The 15,360-nt window shown below is 38.3% G+C and overlaps 1 protein-coding gene across 1 annotated transcript; it reads left to right on the forward strand.

Moving 5' to 3' along the window:
* The first annotated feature begins 697 nt into the window (after window positions 1-697).
* GBSS1 (UDP-Glycosyltransferase superfamily protein) lies at window positions 698-7,833 on the forward strand. The gene is made up of 13 exons (XM_087663699.1): window positions 698-1,184; window positions 1,596-1,676; window positions 1,778-1,876; window positions 1,959-2,048; window positions 3,144-3,204; window positions 3,290-3,390; window positions 4,589-4,698; window positions 4,776-5,019; window positions 5,120-5,296; window positions 5,391-5,582; window positions 6,673-6,762; window positions 6,871-6,999; window positions 7,213-7,833. The coding sequence occupies exons 1-13, from the start codon at window positions 843-845 to the stop codon at window positions 7,327-7,329; spliced, it is 1,833 nt and encodes a 610-aa protein (XP_087519825.1). The 5' UTR covers window positions 698-842; the 3' UTR covers window positions 7,330-7,833.
* The last annotated feature ends 7,527 nt before the right edge of the window (window positions 7,834-15,360 follow it).

Consider the following 15,360-nt stretch of genomic DNA (forward strand, 5'->3'; position numbering starts at 1 on the left):
GTCAAGCTGGACAAAAATGTTGATGCCCCTAGACCATTTGCCCTCTAGACGAGTGTGTAACCTGCAAGGCCTAAATTTGATAAGACATTTAATATTTTTCATGTGATAGCTAAGTTTAGTTGAAGGACATTCCATTTATCTACAATAAGACTCTAACTATCTACAAATTTAGGTGAGTTGTATATAATGTCAATGGAAATTGACACACAATTGTTTTAACAAGACATATTGTTTGACAGACACAAAAAGTTTTAATAAAACTTGTTTTGACAGGAAAATTAGCAAAAGGCCGCAGCTAAGATAACATTCTTAAGACGCCTACTTACAAGCGGTTCTCAGCAAAAAGTCTGTAGTTTACACTGACCAGTGCGGTGGGTCCTGACTTCCTTCCTTATACAAGCCTTGGAATAAGTTGCACCACGTGAAGTCCGAGCGAAGAAGCATGGGGACTCCGGAATCGGGAAGAGTTGCGGGCCCGCCCCCCACCCCCCGCCCTACGCACACCACCAGAAATTTGTGATTTTCCAGGCTTTTCTTTTGTTTTCCTTCGAGTACGATCGGCGGTGGCAGGAGATGCGCGAATATGCGGGTCCAAGGTGGCCCAGAACATCCGATCTCCAAATTTTAACAAACGAATAAAAAAACAGTTGATGACAAGAAAAATATAGACTCGACAGTTTATAAGTCCATTCACACTTGCATCTGTACTAGCGGCACACAGTCTCTGGTGCCATAGCCACCGTCTATCAAGTGTGAGCGTTCTCCCTCTCTCTGTCTCTCTCTCTCTCTCTCTCTCTTTAAGCGCGCGCTCTCTCTCTCTCTCTCTCTATCTGTATCTGGCTATGGCAGCTGCCGCAGCTCCTCACCTCTCCTTCATTTCATCCCAGTCGCCTTCCAACGCCGCCGTCAAGCTTCCAACTCAGCCTTCGCCGGCTTCTATCCGCCTCCAGGGCTTGCGGCTGTCTTCTCCTTCACCACACCGCTCCTGCGCTGTTGGTACGCCCGAGCCGACCTTCTTAGCGCATGTTCGTCGGTCCCTGGATATAGCTTCCGCGTCTGGCAATGGCGGCATCCGGGGCGTGGTTGTGTGCAGCAACATCGTATTCGTGTCAGCTGAAGTGGCGCCGTGGAGCAAAACGGGGGGGCTTGGCGATGTTCTTGGCGGCCTTCCTCCCGCCCTTGCCGTAAGTTTTTAATGTCTTTCTCTCTTCGGCTCGAAATGGGGTGAAGATGCCAAATGTTGTAGTGTTTTCTGATAAGCTTGGCGTGTGTTATTCGAAGACGCACGATGCTGATTTTAGCTTCATGTTCTGGCGAATGTCCGCGACCATTCTCACTTAACTGTGGCCCTCTTAATGCCTCACAGTAGGGCAATGCGGCGATGCGCATTGCAGATGTGCTCAGATTGTTTGCTTCGAATTGCTTCTTAACTTTACAGTTACAGCTGACGCTTTCATTTTGCCTGTTATGTCTGGTGGATGCGAGCTGTTGTAATTTTCTGCTAATCGTATAATCTCTCATGCGCCTGAGATTTTTTTCAAGACACTTGCAGTGATGTCTAGCTCCTTATTGTGTCTAACTCACTATCCTTTCAGGCTCGCGGCCATCGCGTGATGACAATCTCCCCTCGCTACGATCAGTACAAAGATGCCTGGGACACTCAGGTTGTCATTGAGGTAATTACAAACCTTACATATGTCGCTATCTTACCAGCTTTGAATTTCTTGTTGAGGATACTCGAAGAGAACCTTCGGACCAAGGGCCTTGATGTTTGCAGTTGAAAGTTGGGGACAACATTGAACGTGTGCGTTTCTTCCACACTCGCAAGCGAGGCGTGGACCGTGTTTGGGTGGATCATCCGCTTTTTCTTTCCAAGGTAGGGGATGCTGATATTTGGTCATAGCAGCAAGAACCTACCCTGTGTGTGGCAAAGGCTCAGAGCGTTCTTTGCCTTGTAGGTCTGGGGTAAGACAGGCAGCAAGATCTACGGTCCAATCACAGGAGTGGACTACCAGGACAACCAGTTGCGATTCAGTCTCTTTGCCCAGGTCAGTTAATGTTTCTATCTGCCTGTAATTTTTAAACCACCACTTGGTCCGCAAAGCATGTGGCTTGCCAGAACAGAGGCAATGGGCTTGACATTAGGCACCTCTGTTTTTGTGGGCTCTCGTATTTGTGGAACACTGTTCAACTTCGCAGGGTTTTATCATGCGGTAAGAGGTACTGCGTTTTTAGTAAGGTGACAACCCTCTGCGTGAGTGAATCAGATAGTACCCTCGCCTCGCCCTGATTGTATGCCCTCTAATCAGTTTAAACCTTACTGGTGAAGGGAATGCTCAACTCTATTGATCTAGAGACTTCTCAATGACACCACCACGTGTCATCGCACCCAAACGTTGTACATGTCGAATGCACCACGCCTTGCTTTTTGTAACTAGGTTCTCGCAGATTCTGGAAAATGCACGGGTTTCAGCTTGCAGTCGGACTGCAAGCTTGTTATGGCTGTGATTGTGAATCTGTATATTTTGGATCTGTGCGCTAACGTCCATGTAATTTAAAATTATCGTGGATTATGTTCAAAACTCTAATAGGCGAAACTCACGCGTTGCATTGCGGAGTGACGTGAAAGCCACTGTTGGTTTTGGTATAACGCTATGCATAAGCTTGGGCCTTGGCTACTGTGCAGAGCCTTTGACTGCAATGAAAATTTTTGTTAGCCAAGCACGTGAGAAGAATGAGCTCCTCCAAGTATCCGTGGCTGGAATAGGGTACTTATTTGTGGCTTGCAGAAGGGCCAACTACATCCCTCGGATGATATTTGATGGTGGTAGATGGCCGTTCTAATGCATACCTTGGAAAGGGGGAGGGCCCTGGCGGAGGGGGAAACTTGGGATGGGGTCAACGGAACGAGCCGCTCAGTGTGGGCACTGGGACAATTGCCCGTGCATATTATCCATGAATTGGTCGCTCAATATGCGCTGTCAAAATCAACTGAGCTAGCATGCGATTCCATTGCTATACTTGACGGTCCTTGGATTTATAATCATACATATGAGAGAGAGAGAGAGAGAGAGAGAGAGAGAGAGAGAGCGAGCTTATGTAATATGTGCTTACTAACAAGACTGTGTGTTCCTTTAACACAGGCTGCGCTTGAGGCCCCTCGAGTTTTGGATTTTTCGAATGAGTACTTCCATGGGCCTTATGGTACATTCTTGTTCGGAATATTATATAATGCAGCATTATTTAACAGCCTTTTAATGTATTTCAAATGTCTTCTTCGACATTGCAGGGGAAGATGTGATATTTGTTGCTAATGATTGGCACACTGCACTACTTCCTTGCTATCTCAAGTCTAAGTACAAGTCACGAGGATTGTACAAGAAGGCCAAGGTATCTGAGATTGTGCATTTCTTGTTCATGAATTAATTTAATTTAGTTGTTTCATGCGTGAGAAAAAGGGAAAATCACTATCATTATCGATGTGCTTGCAAATGCTGTTTTCAACTGATGGTATCGGAAACTCTAACCAGAAAGGGCACTTGAAAACATATCGATTTTGTGCGCTTTACATATATGTGGTGGTCTGCAACTTGGGCAGCAAACGTTCTAAGCACTTGGTACATGTAGTTTTTTGTCCTTCTGACAGGCTGTCAAGATTCTGTGTAAAGTAGATCCTATAAAAAATCTTCTCAAACAAGAAGATAATGAATGCGTTTATCGTTGTCACTTAAATAATTGCACTCGCCTGCCGTTTATAATCATAGTGCCGACAGCTAATGAAACTCAGCCTTCGGCTACTGAATATGCTGATGGCTATACAGTCTTGGAACTACTTTTTACTTGGTTCTTTCGTTAATATGCACTGAATTTTGTTGTTCGATGCAAGTGCTGTACTTTCTTGATGTATATTAGATAGGCTCCACTATCAGCGGGTGATAAATCCTGCACTTTGTTCTTAATTGCAATTGTCATCCTGTATCTAAAGTAATTCGATGGGCGGCAGTATTGACCTGCAGAAGCTTGTCAATGAACCCAGATTTCTAGGTTGTGTGTAGGATGTGATGCTCGTAACTTTACGAAGGTAATTGGTGTTGTTTAGATCTAGATGAACCTGCTCAATTTAAACTTAAAGCATCCAACAGACTCATGGAAAGTGTTGAATGTATTGTTGCATTCGCTGTTGAGTAATAAATTCTGAATTGCAAAATTTACTCGATACTTCCTATGGGTCCGGCACTAGTATCTTCCTCCTTTGTAATTTTGGACGTAAGAATCCATGTTTTCGACCAAAGTACAAACAATAATACACTTTGAAAGGTCTTGGTTCATCCTTCACAGACAATCATGACCAGAACCATGACCTTGTTTTTCAGCTCCTATAGAAACAATAGTATTCACGTTTGATTTGCAATCACGGATGGTTCTTTAATCTACCGACTTGCCCAAGTTTGGAAGCCGAAAACAAAAAGACTTTTTGTAGTGTAAAATGGTCTGATGGAAATTCCGATATGGCACTTAGTTTTCACTTGTAATTGGTATTGCTTAAGGTAAAGTTTTGCCTTCGTAATAAGGTGATTTACATGTGCAGGTTGCGTTCTGTATTCACAATATTGCATATCAAGGCCGATTTCCATTTCAAGATCTTGCTCTATTGAATCTCCCAAACCAGTTCAAGGGGTCTTTCGATTTTATTGATGGGTAGGTTCTACTTCTTTTCTGTTTTTCGGTGGATTGTAGTGGAAGATTAAACACTGAAAGTCTCTTCTATTCCACAGCTATGACAAGCCGGTCAAGGGTCGCAAGATCAACTGGATGAAAGCCGGAATACTAGAATCAGATTTAGTCATGACTGTCAGTCCCAACTATGCATCTGAACTGGTTTCTGGGGTTGATAGAGGTGTGGAGTTGGATGCAATCATCCGCAAAACTGGCATTATCGGTATTATTAATGGTATGGACGTACAAGAGTGGGATCCCTCTTCAGACAAGTACCTGGACGTTAAGTATGATGCTACCACGGTATGGTTCTCTACCTAGTTCCTTAAGACTTAGGATCAAACTCTTTGTGTTATTGCCATGTTTCTAACAGAAAGCCTGACTATAATTTAACTTTAACTAGGTGCTTGAGGCGAAGCCAGCTTTGAAGGAAGCTCTTCAGGCAGAGGTTGGTCTACCGGTAAACCCAGATGTCCCAGTGATTGGGTTTATCGGCAGACTAGAAGAGCAGAAAGGATCGGATATTCTTGCTGAGGCAGTTCCTGAACTTCTCAAGGAGGATGTGCAATTGATTGTCTTGGTAAGAGGCTATGCCTTCTGAGAACTATCAAGTTGGTCTGAGTTGTGCATGCCTGACTTTTACTGGCCATCAATTTCATGTTTGGTTGCAACAGGGAACAGGCAAAAAATATCTCGAAAAGCAATTGGAGGATATGGAGGTTTTGTTCCCTGATAAAGCTAGAGGGATAGTAAAATTCAGCACACCCTTGGCGCACAAGATTATAGCTGGAGCAGACATTATAGCAGTTCCTAGTAGATTTGAACCGTGTGGATTGACTCAGCTATATGCAATGCGTTATGGCTCGGTACTCTCTTCTCTTCCTTCACCCACCCACCCCCATAAACGAAAAGAAAGTATGAGTGCCAAAAAAAACCGCAATGATGTCGTGCAGATTGATGCGTGCACAGGAAATTAGAAAATTGTCTTTGCATATGTGCTTGTGCTGTGTACAGTGCTGATGTGCATGGTGCACAGCTTTGCTCCACATTCTGGCGACGGCTTTCCCCCCAGTAGCTGGATCTCAAATGTTGTCCCTTACCCCGTCCCGTACGAGCTAAACTGTTGGTAGGGGGTTGGCACTAGTGTACGTCTTGCACCCAGACCCTCAGAGTCCGTAAAGAGGGACGCGAAGTAAAGAGATGATGCAGCTATGACTCATGACTGAAGATACTATGTCAGAAGATCAAAGAGATGTGAACAGAAGTCTCTTATTTAGAAATACATTTGGGACTGGGCTGATGGGTTCAAACTCCTCCCTTTGTCGCAGTGTAGCTAGCAGTAGCAGTTTTGGATGAAGCGAAGGAGGCGGTTTACTTAGAATGGGACGAGTCAAATGCAAGTGATATGGGATGTGATAATGTGCACGAAAAATTATGCAAACTTACCTCGTTGTAGATTTTCTTCTGAAGGTTCTAGAAAACGAGTGTAACAAGTGCGAGTAATGAAAAATGCTGTGATGAACGATGGGTAGCGTGTTGAAGGTTGACGGTAGTGTATTGCTTATATTTTCTGGTGGCTAGGGCTGATATCCTGGCACCCACCGTGGTTTGGGAGGGTATTGGTGGCCTACAAGTATCCGAGGCTTTACTCGACCAATCCACTAGTGACTAGGCATCAATATGTTCCTCTCTTCCCAGTCTAACATAGACAGAACTAAGAGGATTGAAATGCTAGAAAACATTCGTGGTGATTATGCTGACTCCTGAGTACAGTACAAAATCACACTTTCGGATATGCTGGTTTGGGTTCCCTCTGAACTTTTGATAACCCGATATTTAAGTTTCAGTGGCTCATTTTTGTGTAGAATGTTACGTTCTGATCGCGTTCAACTGTAGCTTCCTGTGACCAACATGATCGTGTTGATTGTATCGTACTAACGCTGCTGCACGAAACAGATCCCTCTGGTTGTTTCAGTTGGTGGTTTGGTGGACACCGTAAAGGATGGGGTGACTGGATTTCAAACAGGAAAGCCTTTCAATGTGAAGGTGAGTTTGAACCGCATAAGGAAACTGGATGGTAATATAATGTTTGCCCTTGTACAAGCTACTCTTATGTAGTGAATGCTAATGTAGCATACTTTATGTCTGATTCAGTGTGAGGAAGTAGACCCGGTGGATGTCGAGGCTCTTATTGCCACCACCAAAAGAGCTGTAAAAGCTTATAAAACAGGTCGTTTTAAAAAAATGATCAAAGCGTGTATGGCTCAGGACTTATCGTGGAAGGTATGCCAATCTTTTTGTAGTTTGTAGTTGTACTGTTTCTCATGCAGGGCTTATTGCTGTTTTACAGTTGCAAATATGCATCATTCGTTTTTTACTGTTACAAATGCTTTGTTTCAAAACAAGGCGCTACATATGCTTTATGTATCATGCAAAGTGAGACAGTACTAGTAAAAACCCGGACTCTTAAACCTTTTACCTCGTTTGTGTTGGAAGGGGCCTGCAAGGCTGTGGGAGGAAGCATTGCTAGGCATGCAGGTTGAAGGGAGCCGGGCCGGAGTGGAAGGTGATGAAATCGCACCTTTGGCAAAGGAAAACGTTGCCACTCCTTGAGAGAGAGAGAGAGAGAGCGAGATGGAGATGGAGATGGACCACCCCCAAGTTGGGTCGCACTAAAAGTACAGGTCAATACAAGCATTTGTCGACTTGGCTGGCGCGAAGGAGAGAGGCATCCCTGCTACTTGTGTGAGTTTTGACGTATCAGAATACTTCCACCCTGCGCCTGGTATACTTCTCTGCATAAAAAGTTTCAGCGCTGCATAAAAAGCACACTCACCATTGTGCAAGAGCCCGCGGGTCTATACAGACATACATATACATACATGTAATTATTGTCAGCTGACTCTCTCTCTCTCTTAGAGTCTTGCAGTGTTGTTGGAGCTTTCGTTGGCTTAGCAACTGCAAGTCTTTTTTGCACGGGCGTTGTTTCCTGTTTTTGGATAACCTGTTTGGAAGAGTTCCAAAGTCGCAACGCACATTGCATATCATCAGAAATCGCACTGCACAATTTGTATCATCAGTAATTGAATCCTTGATTTTGCTTGTCGCAACTCGTCATACGACATAGATGATGCAACGACGGTGCACATGGCATACGAATGGGATGATGCGGCAAAGATGAAAACTACTTTCTACATTAAATTAGAAGCAGGTTGACGTGTGCAGCAAGGTTTGAAGGTTGTGACTTTGTGTATATTCTTTTCCTAGGCCTTGTTCTACCTTGTTGCAAATTCAAAGTCCCAACATTTGAAATTGTGAGTGGTTAGTAGTAATAGTGAGAACCAAATGAAGGTATGTTTAAATACTAGTTCCTTTGTGTAGAAGTTATTAACGAGCCTGTGGCTATTCGGGCAAGTGCATGGAGTGTATTGCTGTTGTGAATGTTAATAGAATAAAAATGTATGGTGATTCATGAAAATAGTATCATTCTATGATTAATTATGTTTAATAGCTTTCTATGATTAAATTTGCTCTTATGTCTATAAATTCCAAAACTTGATATGGCCAATAAAACTACACAGGTTTTTTACAATGTGTTAAGTTTTGTTATAGGTTTTTGAAGCTAACCAAAATTTGCTACAAACTTGTCTAGCGTAGAGATATTGTGATTAAGAGAACCTTGCAATCCATTTTTTTAAAAAAAGTTGCTTGGTTAAAATCTAAGATGTGATAGTATTCACATTGCACTATGTATGTAATAACTAAATGTAACTATGTAAAAGTAACTATGTGTGTAAAATTAATTGTGTATGCATCTAAAACACCATGTAATGTGCTGCTTTTGATGAAGGTAATAATACATTTACTTATTGTTTCTTTTCATGTTTTTCATATTTATTCCTAACTATTGGTAATTTGATTTGTACATAATAGTTTATGTAAACGAATTCTATTAACTCTAGCTATTCACACACACACACACACACACACACACACACACACACACACACACACACACGCACGCACGCACGCACACACAGATTGACATATAGAAAAAAATCTTTCTCCTTTATTCTACACTATCATACTTATATCTAGCTAAAAGAGAAAATCAGAAAATGGATTTGTGGGATTTCTATGGGTTTTTCTTGTTCACCTTTATGGTGTAACTTGTACTTATTTGATTTTGAATATAAATTTGGCCAAAGACTAGCAAAACAACAAAGATGGAACATATTAAAATGGTTCTCTTATAGTTTTCATTTTAATGATGGCCTTTTACTTATAAATGTCCTAAACCCCTCGAACATCAACACCACAAAAAAAAGGATGTTCTAGTATTTTACTTTTATGCAAAGGACATCATTGATCTTGAATACTTCGATAACTTCATATTGATAAATGTTAATCATTACATCTCAATCTATACAACATTCCCTACTATGGAAATAATGATCTCCAAGAATGGACACCTTTTGAGAAGATTAAGTAAGAACTATCAACAATAATCTCTTGTTTGAACCTATAAGATTCAATCATAGTACTAATAGACCCTTGAATTGGGCACATAAGATCATTCTTTTGCAAATCCACTTGTGTCTACTAAATCAACATGGGAAGATGTCTTTAATCAAGATAACAATAAAGCACTTGCAATAATGGATTCACAAAGGAAAAAACATGGAGATTAGTGATAGGCTATATAAGAAAAGACTTCCTTGGTCCTAAGTTCAATGTCTTCAACCTAAGGACTCTCCTCCAAGGTGTGAATAGAGGGAACTCATATTAGGTGTAGGTTCTTGTGTGGCACCTACCCAATTCTAGGCTTCCTCAGATTGCATGTTAGGGTGGGTAACTTTTGGGTAACTTTTACCCTCTCTCTCTTTATCCTTTGCAAAATAAAAACGATCACACAAGATGGAAAGAAATGACAACATTTGATGCCATAATATACTCCACATTATCACATCTTGTGAGGAATATAAGTGTATCCTAACCCTCTCAAAATACTCAACAACAAAAGCATTAATATGGATTTTGTTAAAATTTTATTACACACAATAAGTGTATGCTGTAAGTTGAGCAACTAGGTTCATCTCCTAAACTATATAATGACTTTTGATTTGCAAAGTAATGACTTAGAATCTTTACTTGGATCATAAGCTACAATCATACAAAGTTAGCTAAACTTACCTAGCCTTAAAACTACATAGGATCAACATTTAAATGATTTTTACTCCCTCACCAATTAAAGAATGAGTGTAATAATATTAGATTCCCCCCATTGTCTACTAGGAAAGTGTACACTTACAAAACCTATTTACGGATTTATAGAGCCCCCATCGTTAAGATAAAACTCTAATTACTCTCATCCCTCTCATACCAATTAAAGGAAATGACATGGTAGGAATCTCGAAATATTTACATGATTTTTTTTTTCACTCTCCTCTCACTCACTCTCTCTCACATTGTTCACTTGGGTAAATAACCTTAATAGTGAAACACACTCCCAATAATGATACACTTCTTGGACTCGTGCAAGCATGTTCACTACCATCACATTTCTTATAAAAAGGGGAACACGACTCATTTGCAAGGTGAAGCCTAACCAAGGACATTATCTCATGTCCATAGGTAGACGACAATGAACTTTAAATGGAAGGTGCATCTAGTAGTGAGATAGAGCCTTTAGCGTAGGTGTGCTCATCAATGCACCATCTTTAGATGAATATAGGATGAAATCATTATAACATGTTAGAGAAGGGATAATGGTTAGCTCAACAATACATGTTGCCTCACTACTTGATTTCACAATGGTGCTTGGATGTTATGAATCCTAGGCAATTTACTCACAAGCTCAAGCTAATGTCATGTTGAAATTTTGAATCACATAAACTTATACTTTTGCCTATGAGGTTCAACATTGGAACTTGCCGATGTAGTGAAAACACCAAATTTCATCTTCTCTATGAAGATCAAGATGCAAGTGCTTCAATGTTCCACAATTGTTCAATTTAGCTTGCAAGGATTGTCACTCAATTAAGGCTGAAGAGTATTACTTTCTTGCCCTCATCCTTTAGATAAAGGAATCTCAATCTATCACTTTCTTTTACCTTTAATAGTAACTTGCTTACCCTCATCCTCTAGGTATATGAAGCTTAATCTCTCATTTCCTTTTTTGAGATTTCTTCAACATCTTGGATCATCTAACACCATATGAAGTTTCTAAAGGTACATTTATGCATTATCATACCATATGCACATAGCTCTCTCTCTCTCTCTCTCTCTCTCTCTCTCTCTCTCTCTCTAGCCACATCAAAGGCAAACCTTAGCAAAATATTAACCTCGCTATCCCCCACACCTCTCATCGACTACAAAAGTCAAACTGTAGTAAACCATCTTGCTAAATTTCGCTTTCATTGAAGCGTAGTCGATTAACTCATGACAAAAACTGTCTCTGGGTAACCAGATTCCTTCGATACTCCATGACCATTATCACTCCCTCTCTAGCTATTCTCTCCTTCCATCGCGGTCTCGTTCACTGAAGCCCCTCCTTCCCTCAATTCGAACTTGTCAAGTTCTTCTCTCAACGACGAAAGCAATAGCTTACCCTACAACACAATAATTAGTACTAACAATTAGCACTACTATAATTATTTCCTGTGACTATGTCTCAAATCTAAGCTTGTCTTTTATTTTATAAAACCTAGTTAAAAAGTTTGTGAGATAGTACAAACAACTAATATGTATGTTAATTAAAGTTTTTGGATGTTAATTAATACTTACTTTTACTTATGAATTAAAGGAAAACCTTCTTAGTTATCCTTTGACTCCTCTCTCCTAAAAAATTTAGAACATATAACTCTTAGCAAATGTCTAATCCACTTAACAAAACACACCGAAGTAACCCCCTCCTACGAATTAAAAAATGTAAAAACTTACATCTCTTAGTAAAAAAACACGCAGAGTCTCTTCCTAATCCAAAAATATTAAAAAATATATATTCTCTTTAATACACCATCCTTATTTGTATTCTTTTAAAATAAACCCGACTAATCCACACATTTCAAATTTAGCTTTAAGGGTCCTATTAGAATTTTTAAGAACTTTCTTGCAACTTATGGCAACCTCCCATGGTACATGCTTATTTGAAGAAAGGGAAAAAGATTAAGAGACAAAAGGCAATTGCTACATATCATGAAAACTATGTATTCTTTACTTCAAACGAGGTATCATCACATGGTGTGAAGGCGATAATAATCAAGGTGATTCCCTAAGACATGCAACCCGTTGATACTCTTTAATCCTTAGCTAACCAATCCCTGCAGTTGATTTTGCAAGTAACAATATCATCTCTTCACCACGTTGATAATACTTGGGTTTGGAAAATAAAATCTAGTTTTTTTAAAAGCAAATACATGTGGTATACAACAAAATTTTTCAGAGTACATGACTCCAATGTATATTATTTTAGTCAAGATGATTTATTACCCATATTGCATTTCAAGAAATATAAGTGTGATGATCCAAAATGCTAGGTCCACATGTCTTACTTTGAAAATGTAATAATCTATGACTCTTTATATGAGAATCCTACTACTAACACACACACACACACACACACTCTCTCTCTCTCTCTCTCTCTCTCTCTCTCTCTCTCTAACTAATTAGTAATTATAAATGAATTCATATTAAATCACTACTTAATTAGAAACTATTTGTAATTACTAATGAGCTAACTAGTTAATTCTAATTAATTTGACTAATGAGATTGTAATTAATAATTAATAATTAATAATTAGTAATGACTAATTGCTATCGATTACTACTATTAATAAAGTTAGTAAAAAATTAATACAATTACTAATTAATTGTTGATTATTAGCAATCACTTAATACTAGTTACTAACGGTTTTATTAATAAAGTAACATGTTGATTGCTACTAGTAAACGAGCTTAATAATTAGTACTAACAATTAGCACTACTATAATGAACATTTATTATTGCAAATGAACTAGCCTAACAAACTAACTTAATAATTAGAACTAATGAGTAGGACTACTATTAATGTTGATTACTAAAAATGAACTAATTTAATGAACTAACTTAATAATTAGAACTAACAATTAATATTACTAAATTGCTAATGAGCTAACTATATAATTAGTACTAACAATGATTAATAATTAGTACAAAAAATGAGTATAACTATTAATAATCAATAATTAGTCTAATCTTAACTAATAGCTAATTGTGATCGTAAATACTAACTATAGCTAGTAATGATTAATATGTAGTACTATCAATTAGTCTCACAATAATAACTAATCGAAATCATAACTACTAACTATAACTAATGATAATTGATAGTTAGTACTAAAATTAGTATCACAATAATTTGAAATAACTATTCTATAACTAACGATGATTAATAGTTAGCACTAATGATGATTGATAATTAGTACTAACATTTATTATCACAATAATCTAATCTATAACTCATCGCAATGGATTAATTGCAATCATATTCTATACTATAATCTACAACTATAATCACAATTAACAAATTAACTAATCAATCTCAAATCATAGTTAATGGACAATCAATCTCCATTGCAACTAACATACTGACTAATTGCAATGGCAACCTACTAGTCACAATCACACTTTCTAATCTTCCTAATCGCAATAGCAACAAGCACATCAAATTGCATTGCTTATATTGTAACATTACCTCGGATTCGACTTCTTCTCGACTTGAAGCCTCAAAACCTCTTCTTGACCTTCTCTTGCTCTTTGTTTACTATTAACCCTCACCTTTGAATGGAGCAAACATGCCAAGAATTAAAAGTGTCTCTAAATATGTACAACAAAATCGTTTATTATGTGACATATAGCAACTCTCTCGTTTAAGAATATGTATCGATGGAAAATGGGTTAGGCTCACTCCCATGCAAAATCTAGCTATTATTTTGAAATACCAAGTGAGCTTCAAGTGAATATCTAAGTGCATGCAAGTATGGGAGGTGAAGGGAACATAAGTGTGGACTAGATACCCAAAAGCGTAGGAAACCCTCGAGCTTTCATTAGGAAAAAAAGAAACTAAAAAATGGGCATTTCAATCTCTTTCTCTCTCCTCAAAACCAAGAAAAGTGAAGAGAAGAGTAGTAAAATAATATTCTCTCTTCACTTTTGCAATCTCATTTTGGCTTTTTTACATTATCCATAAAGAATTTGCTCAGATTCCTTCTCTCTTCTAATTTGATAAGCATTTTTCAACTAAATTTCATATTAAAAAAGAAGTTAGTTATGGGAGTGTAGTGCTTGGTTTTCAATGGAAAATGATTAGTAGATATAGAGTAATTTATTTTTAAATTAAAAGAAAATCTTAGAAGTTTCTTTGAAGATTTTAAAGGCATTTTAATATTTTGAATTTTGATTGAAAAACAAGCACGTTGGTCAATTTTTTCATTACTTAAAAATCTTTTTGCAGGTAAATTTAAGTTTTTTAAAATATGAAAACTCACTACTCGTAGATCTATTGTGACTTCTTCTTTGTGTCTATGCAATCTACCTTAACATGGTGAGTTACTTTGACCTCTTTTGCTCACAATCAATCATCAATACCTAGTGTATGTGTATGCCCTTGCACCTTGCAGGAGGCTTGAAAACTTTGAAATGGATGTGTCGAATCTCCAATGGTGCAAATGCAAAGTATATATGCCTATGTTGCTTAAAAAAGAGAGTTGTTTATTTCCATTATTCTTGCACCATAAGTTGTACATGTCTTTTCAAAAGGTGTCTTATATGAGGCAAAAAAGAAATACATTATTTTAGCTTTTTTTGCAAAGGATTTTTCTCGAGTAGTTACATACCCTCAATCGTGGATTTGACCTGATGTTAAAAGAGAGTGGAAGAAAGGGAAGAAAAATAGGCAAAGAGTGACAAGTACTACTCCTAGGTCCAACATGCGATAAATAAGATCCCACATGGAAGCCCATTTTCAACATTCCATTGGATCATATTTGCATTTGTCAGTTACATGATTTTGTTAGGATTATGGAAAAAATTGTATATGAATATATTTACTTTGCTTATAGAATGCAACAAAAAAAAAAGCCATTGTAACATGTAACAATGTGGAGTGAGTGCAATCAGAGATTGGGCTACACAAGCATTAAGTACCAAATGAAAATGATGAGAATAGATTTTAAAAATTTGGTAACTTGCCAAATAAGCATTTCTCTAGAGGAGCTAAGGCTAGTAAGTTTCTTTCAGCATCTATCATGACGAAGAGCATGTTGCAATTTGTAGGCTGCAAGACTATGATAGGTGAAAAAAATTGCATATTATGGTTCTTGATCAAAGTAATGGAGGTGAAACAAGGTTAGAAAAAGTCAAGGTTTGGATTAATCTCAATAAATTGGCTCCTTTAGATTGAAAGATATTGTTTGATGTTGGAGATAAGCAAGAGTTTATTGATACTATACATAGCTTCTACAAAAGCATGGCACAAGCATGGGGTAAAAGTTTTATTCCCTATTATGTGGTACGTACAAAGTCAAGATCTTAGAAGTATATGAAATGTATAAGTTATTCTAGTTTTTTTAAATTCATGTGTTATATGCCTTTATAGTATATTC

This window comes from Lygodium microphyllum, chromosome 23 (genome assembly GCF_053477565.2).
Source record: "Lygodium microphyllum isolate KBCC chromosome 23, Lygodium_microphyllum_v1.1.10, whole genome shotgun sequence".
NCBI lineage: Eukaryota > Viridiplantae > Streptophyta > Polypodiopsida > Schizaeales > Lygodiaceae > Lygodium > Lygodium microphyllum.

What these genes read in the sequence shown, in the direction of transcription:
- GBSS1 (XM_087663699.1), top strand. Translation starts at nt 843, where the DNA reads ATGGCAGCTGCCGCAGCTCCTCACCTCTCCTTCATTTCATCCCAGTCG. An exon ending in TCTTTCGATTTTATTGATGG is followed by an intron (nt 4,699 to 4,775) that starts GTAGGTTCTACT and finishes TCTATTCCACAG; the next exon opens with CTATGACAAGCCGGTCAAGG. An exon ending in GAAAGCCTTTCAATGTGAAG is followed by an intron (nt 6,763 to 6,870) that starts GTGAGTTTGAAC and finishes TGTCTGATTCAG; the next exon opens with TGTGAGGAAGTAGACCCGGT.